The following is a 20,295-nucleotide window of genomic DNA, read 5'->3' as shown; positions in this document are numbered from 1 at the left end:
AACTGGCGGATCTGTAGCAGAACAGCGCTAATGGAGGGTGTAGAGTAACATTACTGCACCCCCCCCTCTGGCCCCAGGATTACCGGAGAGTCGCTTTAAATTGGATTATAATTTTTAATATAACAATGTAATCTAATATAAATATATACGCATTTTAGCCTGATATGGTGCGGTTTGTTATCAAAACAACTCTGCCCTCCTGTGTACACATTATGTAACTACACACTAGGCCTCACACTCATCATCACCATAGCATCTACAGGGTGGTTCATGGAAAATTACCCCGGCAACCACACTCTTATGAAAGCTGTCTAAAAGACAATCTGTCTCTGTTGCCCATAGCAACCAATCACAGCCCAGCTTTCATTTCTTATACTGCTGAGGTAAAATGAAAGCTGTGCTGTGATTGGTTGCTATGGGGTTCTTATACCCAGCGTCCATAACAGCGTGGTGCGGGGATCATTTTCCGTGGCCCCAACAAACTTCATTGGAATGTTGTTTACCGGGAAATATTCTAATTACGGTAGATGCGCTAAGAATAAAAGAAAAGCCTGGAAACCTCTGCCAATGTCTACAACAGTCGGCCAGTGGGGAACACGGAGAGCGACCTCCATGTTGGTTGGTCCTGAGGATTTTGTGTATTCCAAATAGCGGACGCATCTGCATTATAACCATGAGGGCGCGTTCACGCCACAGTTTTTGTGTTCGTTTTTTTCTGAGCCAAAACCAGCAGTGGGTCCAAAATACGGAAGACATGCAGATCTTTCCATTATACTTTCTCTCCACTCCTGGTTATGGCTCACAAAAAAAATGGTGGTTTCACACGGGCAATAAAATTGCGCGATTTTCACGCAGTGCAAGAGTGAGTAAAAAAGCAGATCTATGAAGCCAATGGTTTCCTTCCCATCTGCGATGTTTTCACTGATGCGATGTTGCGAGAACAAGAAATCGCGGCGTGCTCTATCTTTCTGCGATGTGCGATTATTTTTACCCTCCATGTTTCCCCGTGGAGTCTTCTCTTTATCGCATCACAACGCACAAACTTGACATGATTTTAACATTAGAAAGTCCTATTGACTTTTGCGATAAAAAATCGTGCGATTTTTATCACGGATGGCAGCAATGCGAGATTATTCTAAAAAAAAAAAAAGCATCGCTGACCCTTAAAAATCACGCGAACAAAGATGCCATTTTGCCACGATTTTCTCGCCGGTGTGGAACTAGCCTACGGCTAACTTCACACAGGCAAGCGCAATATTGCACTCGCCAACATGTGATTTTGCCGCAGATCCAAGGTGTTTCATCTCAAAACCGCCTCACATCACTGTGGAGTTTCTCCCATTATTTTCAATGGGGCGCCCTGGCATCGCAGACACCTAGCAAGTGGTGCCATGCTGCTGCCAGCCCCGTTGAAAATAATGGGCGATGCGAGGGCGCGCCCAAAAGGAGGACGTGCCGCGATTTGTTTCGGTGCAATGCAGGGAAAGATCACTCATGTGTATGACCCCATTTTAAAAAATGGGGTTCATTTTCGTGCGAGATTTCTACGTCTTGCGACGCATAAATCTTGCGCGGTTTTCTCGCCTGTGTAAAGCCGGCTTTAGGCCACTCTCTCACACGCTTTTTGCAGCGTTTACAACGTACGCTAAACACGGTAAAATGCCCCCATTGATTTCACAGACTAGCGTTCGAATGTCGCCATCTGCTTTATTTTAGTGAGTTTTGGCACTTTTTAACGCACTTCATCACCCATTGTCATGGTGGGCTTTCGAGCGCGTTTAAAAACGCAGCATTTAACAACGGCGTTTGTGAGAGTGACCTTAGTCTATGTTTGCACGGCGGAATTTACCACGGACATTTCAGTGCGGATTCCGCCGCGGATCCGCATACGGATTTAGCCTTGTCACTGGGCACAATCCGTATGCAATATGCTGACGCGTTCCCTTGTCCAAAAGCGACATCACTTCTGCACGCGGAGATACACATTTGCGCGTCAGAAGTCCATGTACGGATTTTGCCCACAGGCCTAAATTCGCATGCGGATCTTCCGCAAAATCATGCGTTTTTCAGAGGAGGAATTAGCAGATGGAGATTATAATACGTATTACGGCCACCTCTTGGGACGCGCTTTCCACTAGTGGTATAATAAGGACACAGCACAATGTAGGCAAGTATTGTAATTTAATGACGTGGGTGTATTTGATAACCATCTTAAGAGAAGCGCCTACACATGCCGCCCCACTCCCAGCAGGCTGTCATTGTCCCTGCCAGTTTAGGCAGCAGGCCCACAACCCGCCTGTAGTAGCCCGTGAGTGGGTGGAAAGGGGCGGCAACACCAGCAGCGCGTGAGAGCCAGCAGCCAGAAAAATAAATACAAAGACAATGCGCCGCGATACCCGGATGTTGTTGTTTCCAGATTTGTCCATACTAATAAAGTTCCGCATATTAAAAAAAATCAATATTAATGACATCTGCGACCCCGTTTCGCGCCGTGCGACCAACCTTGCTAAAGAAAGGTAACAAGAAAAGAGGCGTGACAGAAAAGGCCGGATAGGCCAATAGAAAGCGCCGACACAGAACCCCGCTTTCCTTAGCAGCCAATAGACTTTGTGGTTGGGACGGCGCTGGGCGTGTATTGTGGTGAAGCGTATTCATGGTTGTATGCGCTTCTAGGAGGAGGCGGAGGGAGCCGGCGGCGGAAGGGAATCTCCCGCCATTTTTCAATCCCTGCTTTTCTTCTGTGTGTGAGGGTTCAAGGCGGGAAACCGGCTGGGGCTGCTGCTGTCAGGCGGCTGTACCGACACGTCTCTGCCCTCAGCGGTCACGGATTAGGCCGTCCGCTAACTCCGCACTTTTCCGTGAAGCCTACATTCGGGATGGCGCCGTTGCTGGGCCGCAAGCCGTTCTCGTTAGTGAAGCCGCTAGCGGAGGCGCCGGCCGACGGGGAGGAGGTGTTCGTGGTGGAGCACACCAAGGAAGCGTTCAGGAGCCGGGAGTATCCTTAATCACCGCGTGGGGGCAGCGCTGGAGCCGCACCGGGCGCCGCGCAGCAGTGGAGCGGCCGCCTCACACATCGCCTCACGCTGGATGTCAGTGGGAGCGGCCATTGCCGGCAGAGCCGGCCCCATTGTTCTCGTGTGAGGAGGTCGGGCGCTCCCCCGTAGAGCGGGCACCCCGTGTACGTTATGCCTATGGGGGCGGCTGGCTTCCATTCACTGACAGCAAGTAACCATCCCATAGAGCACGGCACACAGATGGTTAACAAGCTGACAAGTTTATCCTCCAGCGATCCTCTAAGCCCGGACTACTTCTTGTAGTGCTGATGAGGGACTTTTTTTTTCTTAAAGTGACCTGCCATCAGGAAGCAGACATGGATGTAAGTCGGTACCTACCTGTACCTACCTGCGTGCTGTTTGTGTTGTTTTTTTAACTCTGCTCTATTAGGGCTTATTTGCACTGACGTATTTTCGGTCAGTTTTGCGCGCATATTTATGCATGTAAGGGCGATGATATTGCGTACTTGTTGTGGGACGCCGCTCGCCATCTTGGGGTGTGCGCTCGTAATACGCGCCGAGATAGAACATGTTGCAGTCTTTATTGCACCTGTATCATGTGAGGGGTAACACGGGAGTCTATGGCAGATTGCGATGGCGTGTTCCGCATTCGCCATAACACTTTTTAGTGAAGGAGCCGCAGTGCGGACGGCATAAATGCGATTATTGGTTTGCACGGGTTTTTTGAGATGCACAGAAATCGCACTTGGGGAAAAGTTATTTTCTATAAGTTAACTTACATGGGCCTTTTTCCCCCTCTGGATGAGATTCGGAGATGGAACACGCTGTGATTGTTCTATTTTTGGGCAATTCTGGAATTTTAATCCTTTTTTTTTTTTTTTTTTAAATTAAAAGGTTTTTTGTATTTTTTTATTTTTTTTAAACACGTGAAAAATAAACCGCAGCACGTCCTCTTAGCCAGTTGAAGTCAATGGGATCACATAATCGCGCATGATGCGTGTTTGCACATCAAATCAACGGGTGGCCGTCTTGCACTTTTTTTGCACAAGCAAAATATGTAATGAATGCGACCCCCTCCCCCCCCCCCCCCCCCCCCCAATAAGCAGGGAATACGTCCGGTTTTGGTGAGCGAAAATATTGTGTATTTCATGAATGAGCCCTAATAGAGCAGCGCTAACAAACGGCGAGGAGCGAGATCTGAGGAGGGACTAATGGCGGCTGATCCTCCCTGGCTGACTTGCATGTCTATGGTGGACTCCAGACTGCAGGGGCGCTCTGAGTGACAGCCACGGCCCACAAGTGTGTTCATCTAACGTCTATCACAGTGGATTGCAGCTGCCGCTCAGTCGTTAGCGGGGTTATTGTGAAAACGGTGAGATGGCTGCTTCCATAGCCCTGAATGAGTTATGGGACCAGTATGGCACCCAAGCTACGCTGTGCAATATGGTCTCCAGAACTCCCATTCACTTCTATGGCAGTCATGGAAATGGTATAAGACGGCCACACCACTGTTTCCTTAACCCCTGGCCGGGATGGCTGGTACAGAGATGTAGGTATTCTGTGAAGAGCTGAGATGGGAATACCTTTTTTAACCTACCAATGTACTTTTCTATGGCACGGTAAGTTTACCCCCTCCCCAAGTATAGTGGGAGCTTGGCTGGCTGACAGCGGGGCTTCTCTAATGGCCGGGATCGGAGAAACCTATCTCTACATCCCATAGATGTGGTAAATAGGGGCTGCAACATCTGGAGGGAGGGGATTCCCACAGTCACCCGTTGGCTCCCCCATGATGCAGCTGCAGGTTGTCATGGCAGCCCGAAGCTTTACAATGGCCTCTGGCTCGGCCATGTACAATAGCCTGATAGGTGATGTGTCAGTATACTGTTGGCATGATACACTACACTAGATGTGTAATGCAGTGGAATATGCAAGACTTCAAAAAAATGTTGAAGAAAAGTTCCCAAGTTGCAAAAAAAGTCCACGTTTTTGACTTAGAAATCCTTGTAGTGAGAATATTCTACATAACTGGTATTTCCATGTTGTTGGTAATCAAAATTATACATTTATCATGTTTATTCTGCATAGCGAGCGCAGAATTGCGGGCTGTTTTTTTCTTCATCCTGGCTTACAGAACAAGGTAAAAAGTGGTGATGTACCTCAGAATGGTACAACTGAAGATTACGAGTTGTACCCTCTAAAAACAGGTCGGAACTCCGTAGAACAGAGCCAAACAACGAAAGCTGGAAGTGCCAATGTGAACGCGCCGTCACTGAAAGTGCCAATGTGAAGGTGCCGTCACTGACAGCTGTTAAAGGTTTTTCCTTTTCATGACATTGAGAGGAGTTCTTCCCGGTCCTGAAGACGAGGTTCGGAGTTACAGCTGCAGTTTTCACTTCCTGCTTGCTGACATCACAGCATGGAGGCGGATGAGTCAGAGGTTTCATCATGAAGTGCCAGTCACTGCATTATATATGGCTGCTAATACTACATACCTCTACCCAGGTCTAATTCTTATAGGATCTTCCCATCCCTGACTATACAGCACTAATGCACTTCATGTGATACTTGTACTAATGCCCAATATCCGTTGGTGGTTTTCCTTAACCATGTACTTGTAGAGAGTATGAGGCCCGATTGCAGCACTACGCAGAGCGAGTCTGGACATGTAAAAGCACAGGGAGCAGCCAGCTGACCCACAAAGAAGCCTGGGATGAAGAACAGGAGGTGGCAGAGCTGTGAGTAGCACATCTACTAATGCATTGTTCCACCTCATCTACCTGTTTGGTGTCCTTGCATGAGTGGACACTGCCCCAGTTGTATTCCAGGGGTTGTCCAGGCATTCTCTGATTGGGCATGGAGAGATGTAACTGCACTCTGGGTGGGACAGTTGCTTTGGCAGCCATCCAATGCCCATCAAATATTGTGTACGGGTACCATCCTTCTGACTAATGGAACTGCTACATGATACTGCCTGGGTTATGGTCGCCAAAGCAGCTGTTCCACCCAGCATGAGTGCTCTTTCCATACCTAATATCAGAATGGGTAGGAGAGTATGCCTGGCATCTCCTTTGTTATGCAAGTACACCCTGTAATTTCCTATGGGCCCTTCCTGTGTCTAGTTGTGTCTGCACTCTTGTCACAGAGGACTAATTGCATGCACCATCATGTATGGTTTCATAGACTATATTCTCTGTTGCTCTTTAGTATATAGTAATTATTGTAATAACGATAGAATCCTTACAAGCGCAGAGACCTTTTCTTTTTCTCACACTTCCCCTGTATTGCTCTTTAGGGGTGATTACAATGGCACATGGATATGTTGGGGGCTGCAGTATGAAGAGCATTGTTGCAGTGTCTTTCACACCTTGAATCCAGAAAGGCTCAGGGCAAACAGCTCAATGGACCTGCTTCACTGTCTTCTCTGGGACTAGTTAGGGCTCACTCACATGTGCATATTAAAGGGGTTGTCCTGCGCCGAAACGGTTTTTTTTTTTTCAAACCCCCCCCCCCCCCCCGTTCGGCGCGAGACAACCCCGATGCAGGGGTTAAAAAAAGAACACCGGACAGCGCTTACCTTAATCCCCGCGCTCCGGTGACTTCTTACTTACCCTGTGAAGATGGCCACCGGCATCTTCTCCCTCCGTGGACTGCAGGGCTTCTGTGCGGTCCATAGCCGATTCCAGCCTCCTGATTGGCTGGAATCGGCACATGACGGAGCGGAGCTACACGGAGCCCCATTGAGAAGATAAGAAGACCCGGACTGCGCAAGCGCGTCTAATTTGGCCATTAGACGGCGAAAATTAGACGGCAACCATGGAGACGAGGACGCCAGCAACGGAACAGGTAAGTGAATAACTTTTGATAACTTCTGTATGGCTCATAATTAATGCACAATGTACATTACAAAGTGCATTAATATGGCCATACAGAAGTGTATAGACCCACTTGCTGCCGCGGGACAACCCCTTTAAGCCTGTGCCAAAAGCGCATCGATTTGCCTTGGGCCATTCAGACTTGTGTTTTTTCACTCGCGTGAAAAAAAATGCAGCATGTCTTGGTGCGCCATTCTAGTCTGGGGCATAAAATACGCAGGCCAAGTACTTTCGTCTCAGTGAGCTCTTAGTATTTTGTACAGAATAACAACCTAGAAATGATTTGACTAAATACAGGGATATTTTGGACATACTTTCATTAGAGTTGTGGAATATGCTTTTTGATAACTGTTAGAGTTTCTAGATATTCTTTTTAGCACTGGTTCCATCGTCTGTGCAGAAGACAGCATGGGGATGGAAATGAGGAACCATAGGGGAGAATAAGTGAAACTGAGACTTCTTTGACATAGATGTGAGCAGAGTTTTAGGCTCTGTTCACATAGTTCTTCCGATCTGATTGAGATTACCATGTAGGAAACCTCATGGGGACAGAAACCAGCACTGAACTACAGGGGAGAACACACAAGGTCTCCCACATCCTCCCTGATGGTTCAGTGCTGGTTTTAGTCTATTTGCTGCATGGTGGTCTGAACCAGTGCTGAATCGTAAAAACTGCAAAAATGGCCTAAGGCTCTGTCCACATCTGTGTGACAGATTCCGTCAGATTTGATAGGAAGATTAGTGCTGCATCCAGACAAACCAAGGACCACATAATTTAGTGAGGCCTCAGTGGTATCTGGCATATAATGAAAATGGAGACCACAGCACACGTGTGAACAGACTATTGCAGTAAAAGAAATCCTGCTGATGCTTAAACTCTAAAATATGCTTGATGCTTTTTTCTCTTTTTAGATTAAAAGAAGAGTTTCCAGTCTGGTATGAGAAGCAGGTTTTGGAGATTGTGCACCACAACACAATCTCCTTAGACAAGCTGGTGGACCAAGCATGGATGGATATAATGACAAAGTATGCCATCGATGAAGAGTGTGACTTTGAGGTATTGTGCTTTGACTCTACCCATTCCTCTATAGAAGGGGTCCCCAACTCCAGTCCTCGGGGACCACCAACAAGTCAAGTTTTCAGGATATCCTATGGTAAGAGCACCTGTGGCAACGTCTGAGGACTGACTATAATTACATCACCTGTGCAATACTGAGGAAATCCTAAAAACATGACCTGTTGGTGGTCCCTGAGGACTGGAGTTAGGGAACACTGCTCTATAGAGCACTGAAAATAATGTGAATTTATGTAAACGGCACACTATTGAAGGGATTAATAAGACGTTATCTATTCGGTGTATGAGAGTGTTCCGATTCTCAGCACTCAATTTGCATACCTTGTTTAATAGTATGACACTCGCTACACCTTTTTTTTTTTAAACAATAAAATAGCCCCCTGGTGCAAGCACTGAGACATGACTGACTCTTAGGTTGGCATTTTCTTGGCAGACTGTTTTTGCGGGGTGGTTTGCCATTGCCTTCCCCAGTCACCTTTACCCTTTATCTTCATGTTTCTGCCTCAGATGGCTCCTGAAAATTACACCCGAATAAAAATTGTAAAGATTCATCCTCTGGAGAAAGATGAACAGCTGAGTGCAGAGAAGAAAGCTGATGCGGCTTGTGACTCCCCATCCAGTGACAAGGAGAACTCCAGTCAGATCGCACAGGACAACCAGCTTAAGGAAGAGCACAGTCGGAGAGACAGTCTGAGTGCGCTGAGGGAAAGTAAGTTCGTGCTTGGTGTAACTAGCTAACATGTAAAATGCAGATGTGGTTCATCTAATGTGCATGTAGCAGAATGACCTGATCCAGACATGTAGACGTGATGGGAGTCTTCCTCTCCTGAAATGCATTTATTTAAGCTTGAAAGCATCTTTTTGAAGAATTAAAAGTTGATCTTACTAAAGGGACTCTCATTGTGAAGTCAGTGCTAGCTAACGCCTCTTACAGATAGGTCATTTTTGTTAATATGCTGCTTAGTTCTAGTGAGTAATTTTGAAACCGTTTTATGGTTTCACATTGTACCCCTGTATACGTACCAAAACTCAACCAAGGTATATAGCTTGAGGTGAGCGGTAATCCTCCTTCCGATTTTAAATGTTAGATAAATTGAGTTCACACACTAGGTTTGCATTTGGTGAAATAAAAGGGTTGTCCAAGATAATTAAAAATGTTTGTAAATATAAAGAAATGTGCTAAAACGGCTACAGTCACCAATTGAGTCCCTCTGTAACTCTGTGCCCTTCTCGTTGGACCGTGCTTTGTATGCTGCATTGGTGAGCGTGGAAGGATGAGTATGTAATCTTATCTTAATACTGCAAGGTTTTGCAGAACACTATGTCCCCGGATAACATGTTTAAATCATCTGGACAATGCTTTAAAGTATTGTCACTAGACCCGCACTGCCTGTACAGGCATACATACGCATGACAAAGAGATATGTACCATTCTGAAACTCTATGGCATTTCAGAGAAAACCTTGTAAAGAGCAGTCAGCAGAAAGGTCACTGGGCCAATTCTCCATAGGCTCCTCCACATCTGATCCAGCTATGTTGCCGGGTCTCTGTGTGACAGCTCTTCTTTGTAATGTGGGTGCTTTTTCGAGCAGCTTGAAGTTAGTGACTGGTTCCCTTTTAGGGTATTTTTTATAGGATAGTGGATTACACAGATCAATTTATACTTTTTATTTTTTTTTTGTATTCCAGGTGACAGAGCAAGACGCTCTCCTCGTAAGCTCCCTGTAACTTTAAAAAAGGAGGAGAAAAAATGGGCCCCACCTAAATTTCTGCAACATAAATATGATGTAAAATTGCTGAATGAAGATAAGGTGAGAAAAAGATGACTTGTGTTTTGAAATTGTCAAGTCAATCCTGACTTTAATCCTATTGAGATTTTGTGCTGTGCCCTAAATCGGGCTGTGTACACAAGGCATCCCAGAAATATTGATGTAACCGAAACACATATGCAAGGAGGAATGGTTCAAAATCCTGACAACATGCAAATCTTATTTGCAGCTACAAGAAGCTTGGTGATTGCTACTAAAAAGCATCTACGGTTATTAAACTAAAGGGTTCACTTAAAGCATACCCAACTTTTCTGATAATTTTTCAGAATAAGCTACCCTGTGTATATGTGAAGAGTAACACTATCTGCCTATTATGATTCCTCTATGGCAACTACCACAATTCTTTTCCTGCTGCAGGCTCTTTGTAATTCTCAGGTAACTGCAGATTCTGTACTCTATCTGTAACAGAAATAACATCTGTACGTTTCTAGTCTCCTACACGAGCAGTGGAGATGTTTTATTTTTATTTATTTTTTATTTATTTTTTTGTAGCTATAATGCAGTAAATCACTTAGCTGCAGGTACATCTGTGTGTCAATAGAAAGTGAAACCAGCTCGCCCACACCAGACATTGTCCTGGAATCAGAGTAGCATGGTGCAGGGCAGGAAGCCGCCTCAGCCACGGGTGGATCGAATTCCTAAACATTTCATTGTGAGAATTGAAATGCATATAAGCGTCCCCCCCCCCCCCCCCCCCTTTTTATCCATCTGCATCTATAAGGATGCTATAATAAAAGATTTTGTTTTTAACTTCCTATAAGTGCTGGAAGAAATCTTGTGTTTTAGTATTACATCTGTCTCCCTCAAGCTGCTCCGCACCCCCTCCCCTCTCACTTCTGTAGGTAGCATGAGTCATCCCTTTGTCACTCACTGTTCTCCATCTTGTCTGTCACTAGACTGGAATCACTTGGCAACAGGCAGTGGACATGAAATAAGAAGGGAACCCCCCCATCCTTCCCTAAAGGGATTTTTCAGCACACAAACGTCACTTTGGGTTAAACAAATTGCAGTGTTCCTACTTATCCCATAGGGTTTCACGTAAGCACAGGTTGTTTGAATAGTTTGGGATCATTTAATTTTTCCCTGCGCTGCTTACTAAATATGTTCAATAAGATGAATGGTACAACTTTTTTAGTGTATCACAATCCCAAATACAAACGCTAGGGAAACATTCAATGCATAAAAGCATATAGGTGCAAAAAATACTCCTTTTTTTTCCACCAATATGCTGTAATGTACTGAATTCTTCACTTGGATTTTGGGTCCTGTGGATAGACTTTGACTATGCATTATTGATGTGGTAAATTGAAATGATGCTGCTGGGAGTGACTTGTATTGGGTGACAACTACAAACACAATTAATACCACGTTTTATTATCAATACAGAAATCTGTGCAAATACAAAAGGTTCACATTTTTTGCAACAGTAAATAAAATTCAGGCAAACCACACATACACACACATTGTATTGCATCTTTCTAATATTGGTCTCTGCTGTTGCCAACTAATCACTGTTTGCTTGTTCAGATCATCAGCATGGTTCCTGTGGACAGCCTCTACCGCTCTGAACGACCTCCAAACAAGGAGATACTTCGATACTTCATTCGTCATTACTCGCTGAGACTAGGCACAGGAGAGAATGCCCCGTGGGTTGTTGAGGATGAGCTGGTTAAAAAGTACACTCTGCCAAGCAAGTTTAGTGACTTTTTACTGGATCCTTATAAAGTAAGTAAATGGAGGCCCACGGTTATTGTCATCAGATTTTAGATGCGAAATGGGACTTTAAAAGTCACATTACAACTTAGAGGTTGTCTGCTCACCGAAAAAACTTGTCTTTAATGACAGGATTGCAGCCACTCATCCATAGGAAAAAGTTTAAAATTTGGCTTTATACTTCACGCTGTTTCCTGGTTGTGTGGCTGGTGGTATCTAGTGCTTCCTGTAATGACATGATGTACCATCTAATCACATTGGCTACTCTTCTGGTAGCCTCATCCCTTCAGACAGAATAAGCTAACATTGAGTGAGGAATTTACTGCGCCTGTGCTTGAAGTATTGGTGATATAGCTTATTCCGTATGGACAGGGGGCTTCCAGGAGAGCAGCCCATGTCATAGGCAGATGAGATGTGCTAGATATATTGCCCCAGGAAGAGCGATGTTTGTTCCCAAAATCAAAAGTTTTTTTTTATGTATGAGTGACTAAAATCCTACCAGTAAAAACTTTTAAACTTTTTTTTTTCCCAGTGAGCAGACAAGTCCTTTAAGCCAAATTTGTATTTCATTCTTTCAAGTTTTGGTAAAGGGATATGGTCGTCCTTAGAACCATAGTTTGGGCTGTTTATTAATTGGAGTGGTGAAAATGAATGCAAACTTCTGCTCATAGTGACTGTAGAAGGGCTTATTTCCTTTTCCCCTTTGAGGGTTCAAAATCAGCGACACAGTTTCTTCGTACCTGATTTGCTAGACTGAAGTGTTGCCAGCTGAAACCATAAAACTTGGCTTTGAAGCACATAAGGCTGTGATCCCCAAACTTATCCCAACCATCACCTTGTCTTCTACCAAACAGCTTTGGCAGGAGCCACCTGACATGCTGTATGGCACATATCAAAACTGCCATTTGCTGTGGTTGAAAGTTATGGTGTTTTCCATGCTCTCTGCCAAGTGACGTACGCCAGTGATGGTCAATGGTCAAATTTTCGTGATCAGCCCAAGCTTATCATGCAGCCTTAAGTTTGGGGAGGTATAGTGCACCATGTGACTAGGCAATTTCTGTTAGCAAATTTTCCTGATGTACAACATCAATTCCCCATCCTATATCGATTCTGTCGAAACTCCTGTTCTCTACTTAGTTGGTTGTGATTTTTCTACTGCGTAGTTGTTGCACATTTGCTCTGTGTAGCTAGAGCTGGAATTGGATCTGAACAGTTGTGGGTGTTGGCCCCCAAAATGTCCCATAATACATGCTTTGTGAATCCTGCCTAACATGGTAGGTGCTATGCATTTGGACTTAGTGAGGAAAAGGCCAGCCTCCATAGGTAGATAGTGGATGTAATAAACTTTCTGTCACCTGTGCTGGATGTAAAGGAATGGAGCCGGGAATACTGCATTTGTTAGTCCTGTGAAACGTGCAAATCAGAGACTGTGTAGTTTATAGTAAACTTTAAGTGGACTATAGATTAGCAAGTGCAATATGTCCCTATGTGATAGTCTTGCAGGATCTACTCTTGTTACATTCAGAAAGTAAATACAATGATTGGTTACAATACTCAAAAATATATGCTTGTTTATCTGTGTAATGAGTTTTTTTTTTTTTCTTCCTTTCTCATTTTTATTTTATTTTAAGTATATGACTTCAAATCCAACTCCAGCAACTAAGAGGAAGAACTTAGGATCTCCTGACCAAAAGCCATCAAAAAAGGCAAAAACTGAAGGCGATAAACATGCCTTAAAAGGCAAAAAATCCCCACTTGGCCCAACTTCATGGTGTCAGGTAAACCTGAAGAAATTGGCCCCTGGCTCTCCCCTAAAAGGGAAATATTCCAAAGAGGAGCTTGAAAAGTTAATGAAGATCATGAGTCCTTCCAAAGTAAATGCCAGCCTCAAGAAACATGCTGCTGCAGGGAAAAAGAAAAATGTTATCAATGGCCAGAAAATGTCTGGTAAATCTTGTTCCCCTAAGAAGAACCTGAAAAATTCCAAACTTAAACAAATGACTTTATTGGATATGGCAAAGAGTGCCCCCAGAGTTGCGCGAACAGCAAAATCTGGTTCCTCTACTCCTAGGTCTGCAAATAAGCCTCATAAACGGCTCCCCCCTGCCGCTCTCCATCTGATTTCTTACTACCGTGATAACAAGAATCGTGAAGACAGGAAAAGTTCTCTTTCTGCTCTCATCTCGAAGGTGGCCAGACTTCTTTCTGATGAAGACCGAAGTAGACTTCCTGATGAGCTTAAAGAATTAGTCCAGAAACGGTATGAACTTCTTGAGGAGCGTAAACGTTGGGCTTCGATGACCGAGGCAGAAAGAGAAGAGAACATGCGGATGAAGCGGGAGGCATTGAAAGCTCGCCTCAAAGAAAAAGCTCGGGAGCGCAAGCAGAGAGAGAAGCAGGAACGACAAGAGAAACGGAAAAGGTTTGAAGACTGGGAATTGTCTGGAAAGAACCTGCCAACGTTTAAGCTGGTTGATACCCCTGAAGGGTTACCAAATGCTTTGTTTGGCGATGTGGCTATGGTGTCAGAATTTCTCAGCTGTTATTCTGACTTGCTGCTCCCAGATGGACAGCACCCCGTGACAGCAGTGTCTCTAATGGATGCTCTTGCATCTGAAAAGGGTGGCTTTATGTATCTGAACAGAGTGCTGGTTGTGCTTTTGCAGACCCTCCTGCAAGATGAGATAGCAGAAGACTATGCAGAACTGGGCATGAAGCTTTCCGAAATCCCACTTACCTTGCATTCGGCTTCTGAGCTTGTTCGTCTTTGTCTGCGTAAGTCTGATTCACCAGCTGGAGAAAGTGAAGTATCTGATAAAGGCGACGAGGAGAGTGAGGGATCTGCTGTGTTCCAGGATGATGAAGTGGAGGATGAGTTCCTCGAGAAACTGGAGAATTCAGAGTTTTTTGAACTCTCAACAGAGGAAAAGCTTCATATCCTTGCTGCTCTCTGTCACCGTATCCTTATGACTTACTCCGTTCAGGACCACGTGGAAACTCAGCAGCAGCGTTCGGCTGAGTTGTGGAAGGAGAGGTTGGCTATGCTGAAGGAGGAAAACGATAAGAAACGTGCAGAAAAACAGAGGCGAAAAGAGGAGGGAGTCAAAGGTAAAGATGAAGTCACTCAGTCCAAACATTCGGCTAAAAAAAACGAAAAGGCAAACAAAACGGAACAAACCGCGACAGATCTCGAGCCAGAGGATATGGTCAGCGCTGTGAAAAGCAGGAGGCTACAGGCAATGCAAGCTAAGAAAGACAAGGAAGAAAACGAAAAACTTACAAGACGTAAGCATTCCTTTGTAAATTTGGTCTTTACTTTTAAGCATTTGCCCTGATCAGCGGCTTAGAGATGAGTTTGTATGTAGTGTACCTTGCTGCAGCTACGCACCCAAATCCACAGCGTACTCTGCATTGCGGATTTTTGCTGTGGGTCACCCTCAAAATCTGCATAGTTTGTAGATTTTTTGACGTGAATCCACAGCAGATTTCATCCGTTCAATTGAAGGAGTGAAATTTGCTGTGGATTTCTCGCTGCAGGAAATCTGCACCAATTCTGCAACATAGAAAGTACCCTAAAAGGGATTTCCATGGACCCTTTTTTTTTTTTTCTTCCCACAGCAGATTTCATCCGTTCAATTGAAGGAGTGAAATTTGCTGTGGATTTCTCGCTGCAGGAAATCTGCACCAATTCTGCAACATAGAAAGTACCCTAAAAGGGATTTCCATGGCCCCTTTTTTTTTTTTTTTTTTTTTTTTTAGCTGCTCCTGTTCAGCATTAGAGCCCTGGTCCTGGGTGGGTTCATATGTCTTTCATTGTACATGTGACCACTCGGCCAATCATAGGCTTCATGGTGAGTATGCCACAGCCGCTGAAGCCTTTGAGTTGTTTGAGCAATCCTGTGCACAAGAAGCAACACGTACCCGCAGCCGACTTTTTCCTAGTAGTGTCGACTAGACTATAGCATACTATCTTGCAAAATATATCGCCCATTTTTAGGATATTTGTTTTTTTACTTATTAAAGCTCAATACAGTCCCCCGCCCCCCCCCCCTCCCCGAATTTGAATATGAAGGGGGGGGGGGGGGGCTACTATCTTGCATTTGCTGCTGTTAATAGCACTTAGATATGCTTTACAGTACCCGCATGGACCATGGGAGCCTGTAGACTGGAGACGTTCACTGATGTCTTTGGGAGAGTGTTCTAGGCATACTGATATCTGTGCGCAGAGGGGGAGGTGTGCTGTGACTGTCACCTACTGTCATCCTATGTTAATGCTTTTTTGAAACTTTAGTTTGGTAACATGCATGTTTTAACTCTTGCAGAAAGATTTAAAAAAGAGGCAGAAGAGGAGAGGGTGCGCAAACAAAAAGCCTCTGCAGAGAAAGCATTTCATGAAGGGATTGCTAAAGCCAAGCAAGTACTAAGGAGGTCACCCCTTGGTACCGATCGCAACCATAACAGGTATTATTCTGTAGACTTGATATGGACTCAAATTGGCACTTTTAATGCCAGAAATTGTTTTTAAATTACTTCTTGCAGTTCAGCTAAAGAAACGTTTGTTATTTGCAGGTATTGGTTGTTCTCTGATGGCACTCCTGGACTTTTCATCGAAAAGGGCTGGGTACACGACAGTATTAATTACAGCTTCAGTCCTCCTAAAGAAGAGGATGAGCAAGATGAAGATGGTATGTTTTTCTTTTTTCTAAATTCTGAACTTTGTGTTTTAAGGAAGTACACAGAAATTTCATTTTTAAAGATGTCCTGTCCTTTCCCGTGGCCTACCTATTGTAGGACTGGTATTTCTCATACCCTTTGTGCTGTTCCTTATTAAATATTTCCTGGATATTTGCTAGATAGATCATCAGTAGTTGATCTGCCATTCAGGATCCCTGGTGATCAGCTGATCTTCCAGCCCACTGTCAGTGCAACGGGGCCAAATATCCGCATTGGGCCAAGTTCTCCATTACACTTTCAGCTCTTGACTTCAACGAGGAAACGCAAGTGTAATAGAAATAGTTGCTTCTATTGATTTCAGTAAGAGCGAAGCTTTCTATTACACGTCCTCCGACCCCAGTGTGGACGTCTGGCTCGGCTGGAGGGTCAGCGGATCCCCACCGATTGACTGATGACCTATCCTGAAACTAGGTCAGTAGTAAATGCCTGGAAACCCCCCCTCTTAATATTTTTGGATGTATTGACAGATTTTCTAGTTCAGTGAATATTTTGACATTTTATCAATATGCAGTTTGATATTTTGTCACATGAGGGGGGATATCATTTGTCCCTAGAAGTATTTTCTCAGCCATTTGAAAATGTTTTGCCGTTTTATATCCATTACAATTACTGTGACAAATTCTGCAGTTTTCATAATCTAAAGGTTTTCGATTCCCCAATTTCTCTATATAGTGTTGCAATGTAGAATACTCATTATTGGGCGTGTGCAAGTTTTTGACCTCTGGTTTCATTCACAACACATCTTGGTTAGTTATAAACTGAAACCAAAGTGTATTAGTTGCACATAATTTCATTATAATATATATATATAACGTGAAAGCCATTTAATTGCAGGCAAGTAGGTGTGAATCTGGAGAGATCTGAAGGATGCTTGATCTGCTAAACATGCTTCAGGACTAATGTTTTGTTCTCAACCCTGCCAGTTAACGTGGAGAGTGAAGATGCCGACAGCAGTGTTGGTGCCCCAGAGGAATCCATGCCAAAGGAAGATCATAAAGTAGAAACCACAGTACCTAAACAGGGACAGAACCTTTGGTGAGTTAGATCTTTCCTTATTACCTATTGGTTTAACCCCTAGATAACACTATTTCAATGTTCTAGTACCTAAAACATGCACCTGCACATCACACCGTATAATACTCTGGCATTAAGAGATTGGGTTAAAACTGTCGGCCAAATCTTCCTGAAGTGACAGGTAGCTGAAATGTTCCCCTTACTGTCATGATAATAAATGAGCCCTGTGATCTGCAGAGAGACCCAAATGTAGGAAGATTCACGTCTTCGTTTTGGCTGTTGTCATGGAAACTTGTGATGGCAGCACAGGCTTCTGTCTGTAATAGAGATCAGGAGGGGTGGACGTGATCAGCTTCTTCCCATCATTCCTTTGTATGCAGATCATTGAGAATGGTGGTCTAATTCTCAGCAGGCTTTAGATTACTTCAGTAGTCTGCATATTAAGGGGTGCTGAGATGATGGGTAATGTCTTCCCAGCTTTAGGTCGCTCGCACTCTTTTTACAGTGTTGACTGCTGTGTTTCAAACGCCACAGTAAACACTGTAGAACGCCTCCATTGATTTCAATGCGACTTTGGAGACTAGCATTTGAACGTGGTGTTTTCGAGCGCGGTCTGCTCTAGTTTCGTGCGCTTAATGCACCACGTCACCCGTTACAATGATGGAGCGTGTTAAAAGCTGTTGAACGCTGTAAAATGCCGCTCGAAATCTCTGTAAAACTCAGCGTTTCAAACAGTGATTCATCGACTGTGAGAGTTTCCTTAGGCCTCATGTCCACGGGCAAAAGAAGAATTAAAATCCGCAGCGGATTTTAACTCTTCTCCTGCCCGCGGATCCGCATCCCATAGGCATGCATTGACCACCCGCGGGTAGATAAGTACCCGCAGATGGTCAATAAAAGTGACTTTTAAAAAAATGGAGCATGAAAAAATCTGGACCATGCTCTATTTTCGTGCGGGTCTCCCGCGGGCTTCTATTGAAGCCTATGGAAGCCGTCCGGATCCGCAGGAGACCAAAATCGGAATTTACTCACCCGCTCCGGATCTTCCCTTCGCCGCGGCTTCATCTTCTCTCCGTCGCGGCTGGATCTTTTTTCTTCGGGCCAGCGCATGTGCGGGGCACGCAAGCGACGTGCCCTGCGCATCCGCCGGGCTGAAGAAAGAAGATCCGGCCGCAACGGAGAGAAGATGAAGCCGCGGCGAACGAAAGATCCGGAGCGGGCAAGAGGTGAGTTAATTCTTATTTTTATGCCTCATGTCCGCGGGGCAGGAGGGACCCGCTACGGATTCTCCATGGAGAATCCGTAGCGGGCCTGATTTTCCCCGTGGACATGAGGCCTTAGGGTGCTGCTTTTACATGGAGCTAGAAATGGTTTGCACAAGCAAATTAAGACAGTCTGCTCGTTTACTGGGGCGATCAGTTGAAGCCCACAATTTAAAAAAAAAATAATTTTTTTTAAACAGGGTCGTTCAGTTCAATGTATCAGTGAATGAGAACGACTGATCAGTGTTTAAACTCAGCCATAAAGTGAGCAAGCCAATAATTTTTATGCTTGCTTAAAGTGAATTAATGAATTATCATTCAGTCTTTGGCCGTGTAAACATTAAATGATCAAATTCAAACGACCCGGCAAAAAAATAATTTTTTATTTCTTTTTTGATGAACAGTCTGTGTAAAAGCACCTTTAATTCTTTTGTACACATAAAAATTGCAAGAAAAGCCAGTGAAATACAACTGTCCCTAACCCATCTGCATGGCCAGGCACTAATTTCATGAATGTCAAAATGCTTCGTTAGATCCACAGAAATTACCGTTTTCCCCCAAAAATAAGACCTACCCTGATTTTTCAGGATTTGCAGGGAGGCTTGAAATATAAGCCCTACCCTGAAATTAAGACCTAGTCGAATTGCATAAAAAAAAAATACATTACCTAGCAGGCTCAGTTCAGGTCCCCCCTGTTGCTCTGGAGCTCCGACAGAAATTCACTTCCTGGTTACGGGAAGCGATGGCTCTGATTTGGTTCTTGAGCGCTGCTTAGTCAATCAATGCAGCGCTCGATGAACCAGTGAGATGCCTGTGATTGTTTCTTTGACTGCTACTCAGCCAATCAATGCGGCGCTCGATGAACCAATCACAGCCATCGTGTTGTGGACGCAGGATTTATAACTTGGCCAATTAATGGCACGGCTCAGCGCATTGGAGCTCCAGAGAGCAGCGGGAGGAACTTGGACTGAGCCTGCTAGGTAAGTATAGTAAGACCTAGCACCTCTTTTGGGGCAAAAATTAATATAAGACAGGGTCTTCTTTTCGGGGAAACAGTACATGTCACTATCTGGTCTTACATCTACAATAGATATTTGTACATGGGTGCCTTGCACCTATTTACACATTCCATCTAATATCTTTAAATGCAGAAGGTTTGCTATAAAATATAGTGGCTTTTTTCCCTCTCCTTGGGCTTTTGTTGCTATTAAGTACAGATAGTCCCCGACTTGTGAACATTCGACTTACGAATTTCGCTAGATACGAACTATCTGTTTTGCACAGTATGATGTAATGCTATGGCATTGCATCATACTGTGCAGGGACCGGACAGGCTTCTATCAAGCCTGATAGCCTGTCCGGTCAGATCGCGGTTGCTAGGCAGCCGGGGGCCTTCTGAAAGGCCCTAGGGCTGTCTATGCAGAGCGCCTATCAAGCCGTGTGCTTGATGGGCACTCTGCAAAGGCAGCCCTGGGGCCTTTCAGGAGGTCCCCGGCTGCCTAGCAACCGCACAGCGTCCCACGATCTCATCGTGGGACGCTGTACGGGCCCTCTGAACGTCGGGTGCAGGCTGTTTCTTACAGCCGGCACCCGGCGGCAGCAGTTCCGACGAGCCGCGCTGCTCGCCAGAACTGTTATTGCTCTGACAGCGGTATTTAAAGTGTTATTTAAAGTGTTAACAGTTCAAATGCTGCCGCCGGGTGTCCGCTGTAAGAACAGCCGGCACCCGACGTTGTATGGAGCGGGATCCACCCGCGATCCCGCTCCATACAAGCATTTGTT

The 20,295-nt window shown here is 44.8% G+C and overlaps 1 protein-coding gene across 1 annotated transcript in view; it reads left to right on the top strand.

Annotated features, from left to right (window-relative positions):
* The first annotated feature begins 2,665 nt into the window (after positions 1-2,665).
* Positions 2,666-20,295, top strand: part of BAZ1B (bromodomain adjacent to zinc finger domain 1B) — a 40,515-nt gene continuing 22,885 nt past the window's right edge. Inside the window, exons 1-10 of the mRNA XM_066599722.1 lie at positions 2,666-2,995; positions 5,633-5,749; positions 7,799-7,943; positions 8,469-8,670; positions 9,651-9,772; positions 11,318-11,515; positions 13,135-14,788; positions 15,826-15,964; positions 16,073-16,188; positions 17,161-17,272. Of these exons, the coding sequence (XP_066455819.1) occupies positions 2,877-2,995; positions 5,633-5,749; positions 7,799-7,943; positions 8,469-8,670; positions 9,651-9,772; positions 11,318-11,515; positions 13,135-14,788; positions 15,826-15,964; positions 16,073-16,188; positions 17,161-17,272 (2,924 nt within the window). The 5' untranslated portion in view covers positions 2,666-2,876. The remainder of the gene's footprint in view (positions 2,996-5,632; positions 5,750-7,798; positions 7,944-8,468; positions 8,671-9,650; positions 9,773-11,317; positions 11,516-13,134; positions 14,789-15,825; positions 15,965-16,072; positions 16,189-17,160; positions 17,273-20,295) is intronic.

The sequence above is a fragment of the Eleutherodactylus coqui genome, chromosome 4 (genome assembly GCF_035609145.1).
Source record: "Eleutherodactylus coqui strain aEleCoq1 chromosome 4, aEleCoq1.hap1, whole genome shotgun sequence".
NCBI classification, from domain to species: Eukaryota; Metazoa; Chordata; class Amphibia; order Anura; family Eleutherodactylidae; genus Eleutherodactylus; species Eleutherodactylus coqui.
This window is presented reverse-complemented; position numbering and strand designations above follow the sequence as displayed.